Source organism: Prunus dulcis, chromosome 4 (genome assembly GCF_902201215.1).
Source record: "Prunus dulcis chromosome 4, ALMONDv2, whole genome shotgun sequence".
Taxonomy (NCBI): domain Eukaryota; kingdom Viridiplantae; phylum Streptophyta; class Magnoliopsida; order Rosales; family Rosaceae; genus Prunus; species Prunus dulcis.
In genome coordinates this window covers 11,042,355-11,052,627 of record NC_047653.1, presented here as the reverse complement: position 1 = coordinate 11,052,627, position 10,273 = coordinate 11,042,355, and the positions used below count along the sequence as shown (strand labels likewise).

Here is a 10,273-nt window from a genome sequence, read left to right as displayed (position 1 = left end):
TGTGATGGAGAGGGAGCATTTAATTCTCTTTCCATCCTTAGTCGCTTGTCACTTCGCCACCAAACCTCTGTCCAGCAGTATGGCGATCAGAGACAAAACATTTAATGTAACTTAGGCTAAGGGGACAGGAGATAAAGATCTCTTCTATAAAATGTCATGGTCCCTCTTTCTCCCTATAAATACCCTCACATTCTCTAGACGAAAGTAATAAGTTCTTAACCTAAAAAAGATCCACATTGTGTAAACCCTATATCCATTCTCCCCAAGCTCAAATCAACTTCTGACTTAATCATCGAAGACGGCTCAACTGAGATTAACCCGGTTCTGATAATGTTCTAAGTGTGCATATCTTCTTTAAGCGATTGCCCAACCACATGGTCAAATACGAGCTCAGGCCTTAGCCCAAGTCCAAATCACCTATACGAGAAGGATACGCGGCTTACAAATTGTAAGTGGGATATGATAATGAAAAAGATAGGCTCATCAATATTAAAATTTTAGTTTCCTCCACTATCGCAGATTATTAGCAAATATATATATTCATGTTGATATATAAATTATTTTCTCTCCCTCTCTATATGATTGTACTTGTTTATTCAACAATACCCAAAAAACCTCTCGTGAGATCTCTTTCAAATTACTAGGGTAAAGTCATGCAAGAACAATGGGAAATGCTACAAAAATGCAATCAAGATGATATAATGAAAGCAAAGATCTGAGAAAAGCTCACAAAAAAGTTATGCTTTTAGGTAAAAGTGGGGACAATTTCGGATCAACCTGATAGAACAGCCTAACCTGATCATAATAGGTTAGGTTTAGTTGGTCTAAGAATGAATGAGTATAGAGTTTAAAAAATTATAAATCGCTATATACAAATTGGGTTACGGATTGAAATCAAAACTTAAAAGTAAATTTAATTTTGAGTTAACTCAACCGAACCGCTCAATCCGATCACAAAAATTTGAGTTGACCTAATAATAACCGAATTTTAAATTACCTGTTGGGAACTAAAGACCCAACCCATGCCCCTACGTTTACGTCAAAAGAAATATTAATTAAAATGATGGGAGTTTCTTTGAGTCCTAAAAAATTCGCTTTTCAATTGTTGAATTTCCCTTTTCTTTTTCTTTTTTTCTCTTTTGCCAACAATTGAATTTCCCTTAAAAACGTCCTAAAATGTTTGGGCTAAGATTTGTGAAACCCCAAGCCCACTACAAGGCAGAAGCATATACTTCTCCACTCAACCCAGTTGGCCTGCGCATTGTGCATAGGGCCATGGCTGCCACCAGTTTCGTAGCAGCGTCACTTGTAAGAAGAGCAGCTGTGGCTTTTGCTCTGTCCCATCCTCTCATAAACAACAAGGTCTCTTACCACAGGACCCTTGTCACCTTTCCTCTCGGTCCTCGCTTGAGTTCTTCAGGTGCGAATGTGCGTTTTTGGTACTTGAGATTATTAAAGCATAAATGATGTGCTTTCCCTCTCCATTGTATTTGTGCTAATTTCTTGTAATTTTGACTTACCTTTTGGATGATTTGTGGGTATATGAGAAGGAACAACTTCGAATCCAACTAGTGCATGATTTGGTTGTCAAAGATTGAAAAGAAAAACAAAGAGAGAGACATTTGAGCTTAAATGCTGAAAAGGCATTGCAAAAAATTTGTCCAAAATCAGGCAGATTCAAGTTGGATAAGTTTTTTTGTTTTTTATTTTTTGGGTAAAAACAAGTTGGATAAGTTGAATGTGTGATTGGTCAATGATTTTTCATAACATATATTAAACTAGACTTAGCTGCATGACCATCGGTTATTTGGTATGTAATATGTTATTGCTCTTCTTAATGCGGCTTCAGGAATATGCCACTTAGCTCAAGCTGTAAAGAGGGATGATGATGATTTACTTAAAGGAGTGGTGGACAAAACTGTTATTGAAGAAGTAAAGCACGTTCTTGAGATGGTACTTGAAAACTTGTATTACCGTTCTGTAAATGTAGCAGCTGGCTGTACCTTATCAAGATGAAATTTATTTCTTAGTTTACCCCCATTAGAAAGAACTACAAAGTTCAGATTTTTGGACCTTTCGAAATAAGAGTATAGCCTATTTATCACTGGAAATTGACAGATGGATATAAGCTCACCATAGGTCTTGCTTTGCTTGTTACTAGAAAATGTAGATATGTTTCTAAGGTTTTTTTTAAAATCTTTGTTTTCCATTTATTGCAGGCTAGACGTGCGTCATTAAGAAGAGAAGTTCTCCATACAAATTTTCTCACCCCTCCAGTGTTGAAGGAGTCGATGCTAGCTTTGGAAAAGCTAGCTGATTTGAAAGCAGTTGCTCAGGGTGGATACCCACAGGTTGAACTAAATAGTTCCAGCTCTATTTGATGCTGCTGCATATCAGAGTGTTTGTGTATTAATTAACATATGTTTTTCGCTTCTTCAAATTGTCTAGGCTGAGCGGTGCCGAATCTCCATTGGACATCCAGAACGTTTGACAAGTGATCCTGATGTAATTGTTGCATTGAGGTAAGCAATATTATATCTCTACAATTTTTATGCTTAGAATCATCCATCTTTTAATCAATGTGAAGCCTTTTTAAAAAAATTTTCTTTGATGGTTACTTCTAGTATCACGGGAAACTTTGGGTTTCAACCTTGTTCTCATGGTGACTTCCTAGGCGCAATTCTTGGTACAGGGATTGCTAGGGAGAAGTTTGGAGATGTTATTTTTCAGGTACAATTTATATTCTTGTTTTAGTTGCTGCTGTGTTATTAATTTTTTCTGGTAGGTTTCTAAACAGAGACTGCAAGTGTCAATATTCACATTTAATATGAAGAAGGCTAGTTTTAAAGCTTTTTATTTTCTTTTATCTTCTAGGAGTTATAATTTATGTAACTGATTTTCTGACCACATCCACTTTCTGTTTGTGAGTACCCAATTAGTATGGACAGATTCAGAGGAGTCTTGTCCATGCCCCATGCTTGTTGAGAACTGATAAACCTTAAAAATGTGTTTGCAATACTTCTATTATTTAAGAATAAACTTTGCTATTCTGTCTCAAACACTTAGCACTTGGTCAATGTTTCCAATGAGAGAAAGATTATTATGTTTTTATATGTAAACTATGATAAACTTCTTGAAAAAAAAAAAGAAAAAAGAAGCAACAATAAACTTTATCCGAACTAGCCAATATAAATCAGCAGATGTCATCTTGGCCTCACTTTACCAGTGGTTACTTAAGAATTTGCAATGTCAGGATTTCTGTCTCATGTCTGTGTTCTATATTTGTACACAGTGTTGCTCCTGTGGTCCTGCCATAGCAGGGCCGTGTCTGTTCAATGTCTTTGTAGAGAGGTATTTATCTGAAATATCATCCCCTTTAAGTGCAATATTCTTTTAAAGCTGTCAGTTAGGATACCCTTGTCTGTATTGCATTCATATTCTCTGTTTCCAACTTATACCCTTGTATGGCCTGGTTGAAATCAGTGTTTGTAGTTTTTTTTTTTTTTAAATTTATTTTAATTTATTTTGTAATGCTGCCAGGGGGAGAAGGGGGCTCAAGTCATTGTTGTTCCAGACCTTGCTGACTATCTTATATCATCACTCGACAAGGTTGTTTAACTTCTGAGTATGTTTCTCCTGATACTCTTATCTTCCAAATTAACATCAATGGAAAAAAGATGCATTTATTTTCCCTTTTGGTTCTTTATTAGCTATGGTAAGATTAAAATAATCTGTTATGCAAACTAGTATAGTTGAATGAGTTACATCTCATTCACTTTCTCAAAAAACATCAGAAATAAGTATTGTGTTATTTGTTATTATTCTTTGGTGATCATTGCAAATGTACATTTGGGAGATAAAACAGTGCAAAACAATGGATAGAAGAAAAAGAATGGTACAAAGGTGTAGCCACGTATCACACTATTTAACTGCTTGCATTTCATGATTGTAAGGCATTTTTCTATTGCAGGTTGGCAACGTTCCTGTATCTCTTACTAAGATACCACTGATTGCTCTTGATTACGAACAACCAAGGTTGCGCAAATTATCATATTTATGTTGTCCTTTTTTCATTATGTAGCATTAGTTAGTAACTCACTACGTACTCTTTGCAGAACTAAGTCATTTAAAGCCATAGAATTATCACTGAGGATTGATGCTATAGCTAGTGCAGGATTTAAGATTTCACGGTCAAAACTAGTTGATCTGATCCGGTATGGCCTACACTTATACTGAACTCTCCCTTCAATTATTGTTAGTATCTTTGATTTCATTAAGCTTTATTGAGTTGGTTAATCCTATGCTGTAGGTTTACTGCATAGTTTGATGGTGATATTTCTTTTATAAAATATTCATAATCTGTTACTCAAAAAGCCTTATGTTTTTGCGTAGACTTGGCTGCTCCTTTATATCCTATTTATTTTTTTCCCCACTCCTCATCTGCATTATGCCATATCTTTTGTAAGTCTATGTAATTGCATACCCTTGGCTGGCACCTTTTTTGGTCTTTGGATTTTCCTTTTTTTGGCCATTCTTCATCTGCATCTACCATATCTTCTGGAATTCTGTTGTTATATTCTTGTAGCATTCTCCACTTCAATTTGAAATATATGCCGATTTTCAGTTGTGAGACGCTGCACATCCTCCAACTTGCTCAGTAAGCAATGAAGTCAACACGATTGATGAGTTTTGAGGGACATCGTGCATTATTGTTGTGCAAGAGAACCGTACTATAATACATATAATATATACACGCAGAGTAAGACTCTTTAAGTAACTATAAAATAAGTAGCCAACTTCGGAATATTAAATCCAGAATTAAAGCACTCCATCCATCAAGATTAAACACACTTATAAAAGGGTTTTAACCTTTACATTTCAGTAAAAGACCTAAAAGATCAAGGTTTTTTATTTACATTAGTTACTTACTAGAACCGTACTCCAAATATAATCACATTTGATGTGCATCAACGCATTTATATGATTCAAACACATGGCCTAAAGTGTTGAAAGGTGAAAAACATGATATTAAAGTTTTTTCTTATCTGTGCAGTGACGGGGATGTGCGCCTCAACTGGACCCCTGTTACCAAAAATGGAGCTACACTCAAGACTGGTGATATTGTATCGGTTAGAGGTAAAGGAAGACTGAAGGTGAGTTGTCATATTCAAGAAAATCACTGTTTGATCAAATGACCTGTCAGCCATCTTGATGCCAAAATTGGATATGTATACTTCTTGGATTGTTCTTTAGCCTGGCATTTCTGATGCTTTAACGTACTTAATTTCAGATTGGGGAAATTAACTCTACGAAGAAGGGGAAGTTTGCAGTTGAGCTCATTCGTTATCTGTAAGTTTTGAAACGGGTACCAATGCCACGTTAGTATGCATGGACCCAAAGAAGTTCTGCGATGAGCGATTTTGTAACTTAAAGCCAGACAGGTTCTCTTTCTAAACATCAAGCATATGTTCCATTGCATCAAAGTTTGGCACTATTTTGCAAGTTCGAAGTTGTACATATTTATATTTTCCCCCCATATATTGAATTAATTTTGTACTTTGTTGTACTACGTATAATTAACAGTTCTAATACTATCAAAGCTCTAGAAATTGTGCTTGTAACATGATATCCTTCTGATTTTGTTTATTTAATTTGACTTGCATAGTTCATTACTAGATATTTTCCTCTTCTTTTTTAAAAAAGAAAAAAAGAAAAAGATGCAACAAGGCATCCCCTAGTGTTAGTGTTTGGTGTTTGGGAAAGAAATGTAATATCTTAGCAAGAAAATAAAAATCTGTTTGGTCAGAAAAGTCATTTTGAAAAAAAAAAAAATTTCCAAGGAAAAATTCTTTTATGGAAATTGGAGCTCGGTAGTGAGAAAGAGCCCTACATGAAAACGTTCTTTAATGGAATACACAGTATCTATTTATGCTGAGAAAATTACATCAAAGACTGCCTTGAAAAGGAGAAATGCAAAACCTGAATCTAAACTGACTTTCCAATCTATAAGAATGCAGCACAAAACTATATCAACTAATTACAAAGAAAAAACACACAGAACAAAAGAAGCTATCTTCTTGTTTTTTGGTACAAAAAAGAAGCTATATATCTTTTATTCGTTCAATCTCCTTAGCATGAAATTTTGGATAAATTCAAGCATACCCACAAGTTGCATGCTGACATTTAACTCCATGCAAGCATTTCTTATCGCACTTGCCACAATTGTTTACATTGTTTAAAATGTTGGTACAAGTTCCATGGCAGCAAAGCTCTCCAAGCTTGCACTTACGACCACATTGCCCACAGTGGTTCCTATCTCCAAGAACATTGACACACTTTATCTTGCAGCAAAACAAAAGGCTTGTTCCTTTGTTCGCGGAAATCCCGTTACAGATGTTCTTCTTAATGGGATTGCACTTAGCACCTTGCTTGATTACACTGCCCAAGAATCTGCTTCTTGATCTGAAGTTCAGCAATGGAGAGTCGAGCACGTATTCTTCGTCGTCTTCGATCTCAGATGAGAAGGCCATTTGGACCTGCATTGTTATGAGCAAAGGTATGATGAGGGAGAGAATGGTCGTAAGCTCAAGAAACTTGGCCATTTTTTGACAAATTTATGGAAGGTAAGGAAGATGATGGCTAATATAAGCTGCAAGCTGCAAGTTGCAGATAAATATTCCACGTTGGGGAAGTTGAAATTCTATTGACATGTGAACTTGTCAATGAGTTAGTGACAAATAAATAAGATTGTCAATGAGTTTTGGTTATATGCAACCACGACAATGCTGTTCATATTTTTTTTCAAGTCAATTCACCTGACTACTTTTTGTCTTTTTTAGTTAGGAATATTTGGAATCTTTTTTTTTTTGAAAGAACAAGGACAAGTCGTACAGATTTGAGTTATGCCAAAAGTAGAAGGGGATTACTATTATAATTGATAGCACCTAATGCTCTTTAACCATTTCAGTTATACAAGAGCTTGATTTCGGGTGTTTGAATAAATTGAAATTGCTACATCTTATTAGAGGATTGAAGCCGTGTTCATCCCCTCAATCGTGAAAGAGAAAAAAATATGTTGTCAAGAACACCATTGAAACTTCATTGCCAAAGAGAAAGGATATTGAAGAACACCACTAAAACTTGAAGCTGTACCATAGGATATGAGTAATAAATAAGCAATGACTTAAACATTTCTTTATCCAATACACACAACAACATGGAATTAGAGTATCCACACCATAGAAGGCATATGTGACAGTTGAATAAGAAAAAAAAGTTGGTTGGGGATCTTCTGCGCCAGTTGGACTGAGGCTTGTTGAGACGTGCTCTAGGTATTTGAGTTGCTACGATTATCGACTTTGTTGCTGTATTTTTGTATTTTTGAATGTTCATACTGTCATGATCTTTTGAAACAAAAAATAGGAAAACTTCCTTATTTTAATTTTCTCCAACATCTCGGATTGTTTATAACATTTCATATCTTTAAATTTTACTTTTGCTTGAATTTCAGGGAGGCAACACATTGACAAATTCTGCACTGTGAATTTGTGAATGCTGAAGGAATTTTATCACAGATGACCAATGAGCTATAAACAAGTTGTGAATGGTGGGTAAACTGATTATAGCATATGTTAGGTAAAGTTTGTGTGACAGATTCATATTCGAAATAGTGTGATAAGTTTGTGTGACTAGCTACAAAACCAAAACCAAAATTTTGTGACTAGGCTGCTTGCCCAAATATTTTATTAGATGTTGATTAATGAGCTTTTTTTTTCTTCATAAAAAGGAATCCAGATTGTATTTATAAACAGAAAACTCAAAGTCTACATGAAGCTTGGGATTGACACCAGTGTTGATCTCTCCTCCAATCAACTTCAGAGGCCTCACAACTCACAGCATTTGTCAAGAAAAGGGACTTGAATATGAGGCCTCACATACTGTTTAAAATATATATATTCTTGCAAACAAATTTAAGAGGAAAAAAAAAAAGAAAAGAAAAGAAAAAAAAGGCCCAAATCATTGGCTTCTGTTTAAGAAAATACAAGGCTACTTGAAGTTGTAAAATATACAAAAACCAAGAACCAATCATAAAGAACATGATCAAAATGAGATTAACACTCAAAATCACTTTGCAAATTAAAGTTTTTATAAATTTATCATGACATAAACTTACGTGCAGTGAAGCAATAATACAAAATCGAGGGTTTCTAGCTCCAATATAGAACACTCATTTCTCTACATTCACGACGAGAGCTCGATTTAAATTGTCCACTAAAAAGGATAGTGGAAGACCACCTTATCATATATTAACAATGAATCAATCTAAGCATACCCACAATATCCATACTCGCATTTAACACCATACTTGCACTTTTTACCACACTTGCCGCAATTGTTGGCATTGAAAGTAGTACTGATACAAGTCCCATTGCAACAATGCATGCCAAGCTTGCATTTGTTCCCACATTTCCCACAATTATTCTTATCGCCAAGAACATTTCTGCAATGTGTCTTGCAGCAATGGAGAATGCTGGTCCCTTTGTTTGCTGAAATCCCATTGCAAATGTTGTGCTTGATAGGATCACAATGTGCACCTTTTTTTATGATGCTGGCCAAGAACCTGCTTCTGGATTTGAAACTAGGGTTTGGAGAGTCAAGCACATACTCTTCTTTCTCTTCGAGCTCGGATGATGAGAAGCCCATTTGAGAATGCAGAGCTAGGACTAGTGAAGGTATCATGAGGGAGAGAATGGTGGTGAGCTTGAGGAAGTTGGCCATTCTCTCAAAAATGGGGTATTGGCCACAATGAATTTGAAGCAAGGGAAGAGGTGGGTGTTTTATGCTACAAGTTTTGTCTTAAAATAAAATATATGTATTTATACTTTGATAAGTAAATGTGTTACGCATAATTGAATGATTAGTGCATTAGATTCGGTTAAAGCACATGAGATTGTACTTAACCAAAGAGATCGATTTCCTAATTCCCCGCCATTTGCCGTCTCATTGAGTCATTGTCATTGACACCCCTCACATTGGGATTTATTGCTTTAATTAAATATGTTAGATATATATAATCTACTATTATAAAAACATGTGTGACTGTGCCATGTATTAGATTGTCAACTAAGGATTTATATTATCTTTAAAAAGATTAAAAGAATTTTATGTTGTTTAATGATTAGAGAAACACTTGCAAGAGAGCAAAAACAAATAAAAATTAAATTTAAAGCAATTTTAAAGATATATATGTTGTGCAATTGGTATTCTTTACGGCTCTTTTTCTTTTTCTTTTCTTGTCACTCACTAGGAAGAGGGAGCAGGGAGTAATATATTGGGTTGTCTCAAGATTGTCTCTTAAGTGAATCGTGCACTTGAAGGAAGGGGAGAATTTTGTGCACTTGTGATGCCACATCCCATAAATCTTTACATAAAAAATAAAATAAAATAAAACACCATACAATTTAAGAAAATAAAACAAAATTTAGTTAACTATGAAATAATTAAACATTCAAAACGCAGGGGGGGTGCACAGTAGACTCACGTGTAGGGGATCTTGTATTCCGGCAGAAAGTCCGTTCAAGTCACAAGTAGGCCACGTTACCCACTAATTTCATCTGGGTGGGGTACAGAGATTGTTGTTGAAGTGTCCACTTCTGGTTGGTCGATCCAGTGTTTTGTCAACATGATTAAACAAATCACGACCGCCGAAAATCAAAAGGGTTTACCACTCTCGTGCACTCTTGCCCTCTGATTTTCTGACCAAATCAAACCGAGATCACGCGTATTGACTCAACTACTTCCTTTTATTTTGGGCTACTTGCATGTGATGATACCGGCACTCACTTTTCATGCCTTTCCTTTCAAAATATACATGTATATAGCTAATACGCAATATAGAGTGTGGATGAATTGCTAATTAGTTAATTAGTCAATTATTTTGTTCTATTCCTCACGATAATTTGATTATTCAAATAGTTCATATGTAGGTTCCCATTCAAGGATCATTCTTACAAAATTACACCCAAATTGTACGTTCATATTTCGTTGTTTATAAATAAAAAAAATATTGCGTTTGTCTATTTATATTGCCACAATTAAATAACTAGATGCATTTTGATTTTATTGCAACTTTGTAGGGATAATCTTTCTATGACGACTTAAAAAATTAAACGTTGGGATCATGAGATATATTGTGCAGTGGACTCAAATGAGCGGCTAGGGTCATATTAATTTATTAACTGGTTAGTGTTTAGATATGTACATTAGTTCTTCT

General features: G+C 35.1%; 3 protein-coding genes across 3 annotated transcripts; 1 reads left to right on the top strand and 2 right to left on the bottom strand.

Moving 5' to 3' along the window:
* Positions 1–1,247: 1,247 nt before the first annotated feature.
* Positions 1,248–5,626, top strand: LOC117624812 (putative RNA-binding protein YlmH). Its single transcript, XM_034356272.1, has 10 exons — positions 1,248–1,420; positions 1,850–1,953; positions 2,220–2,351; positions 2,449–2,522; positions 2,625–2,730; positions 3,541–3,609; positions 3,971–4,035; positions 4,116–4,214; positions 5,054–5,153; positions 5,291–5,626. The coding sequence occupies exons 1-10, from the start codon at positions 1,276–1,278 to the stop codon at positions 5,351–5,353; spliced, it is 957 nt and encodes a 318-aa protein (XP_034212163.1). The 5' UTR covers positions 1,248–1,275; the 3' UTR covers positions 5,354–5,626.
* Positions 5,627–6,152: 526 nt separating this feature from the next.
* Positions 6,153–6,698, bottom strand: LOC117626307 (protein GRIM REAPER-like). Its single transcript, XM_034357976.1, has one exon. It carries the CDS (start codon positions 6,600–6,602, stop codon positions 6,153–6,155), a length of 450 nt encoding a protein of 149 aa, XP_034213867.1. The 5' UTR covers positions 6,603–6,698.
* Positions 6,699–8,322: 1,624 nt separating this feature from the next.
* On the bottom strand, positions 8,323–8,778 carry LOC117626752 (protein GRIM REAPER). The gene has a single exon (XM_034358579.1). The coding sequence runs from the start codon at positions 8,776–8,778 to the stop codon at positions 8,323–8,325; it is 456 nt and encodes a 151-aa protein (XP_034214470.1).
* Between the last annotated feature and the right edge of the window lie 1,495 nt (positions 8,779–10,273).

What these genes read in the sequence shown, in the direction of transcription:
- LOC117624812 (XM_034356272.1), top strand. Translation starts at nt 1,276, where the DNA reads ATGGCTGCCACCAGTTTCGTAGCAGCGTCACTTGTAAGAAGAGCAGCT. An exon ending in CTTGATTACGAACAACCAAG is followed by an intron (nt 4,036 to 4,115) that starts GTTGCGCAAATT and finishes TACTCTTTGCAG; the next exon opens with AACTAAGTCATTTAAAGCCA. An exon ending in AAACTAGTTGATCTGATCCG is followed by an intron (nt 4,215 to 5,053) that starts GTATGGCCTACA and finishes TTATCTGTGCAG; the next exon opens with TGACGGGGATGTGCGCCTCA.
- LOC117626307 (XM_034357976.1), bottom strand. Translation starts at nt 6,602, where the DNA reads ATGGCCAAGTTTCTTGAGCTTACGACCATTCTCTCCCTCATCATACCT.
- LOC117626752 (XM_034358579.1), bottom strand. Translation starts at nt 8,778, where the DNA reads ATGGCCAACTTCCTCAAGCTCACCACCATTCTCTCCCTCATGATACCT.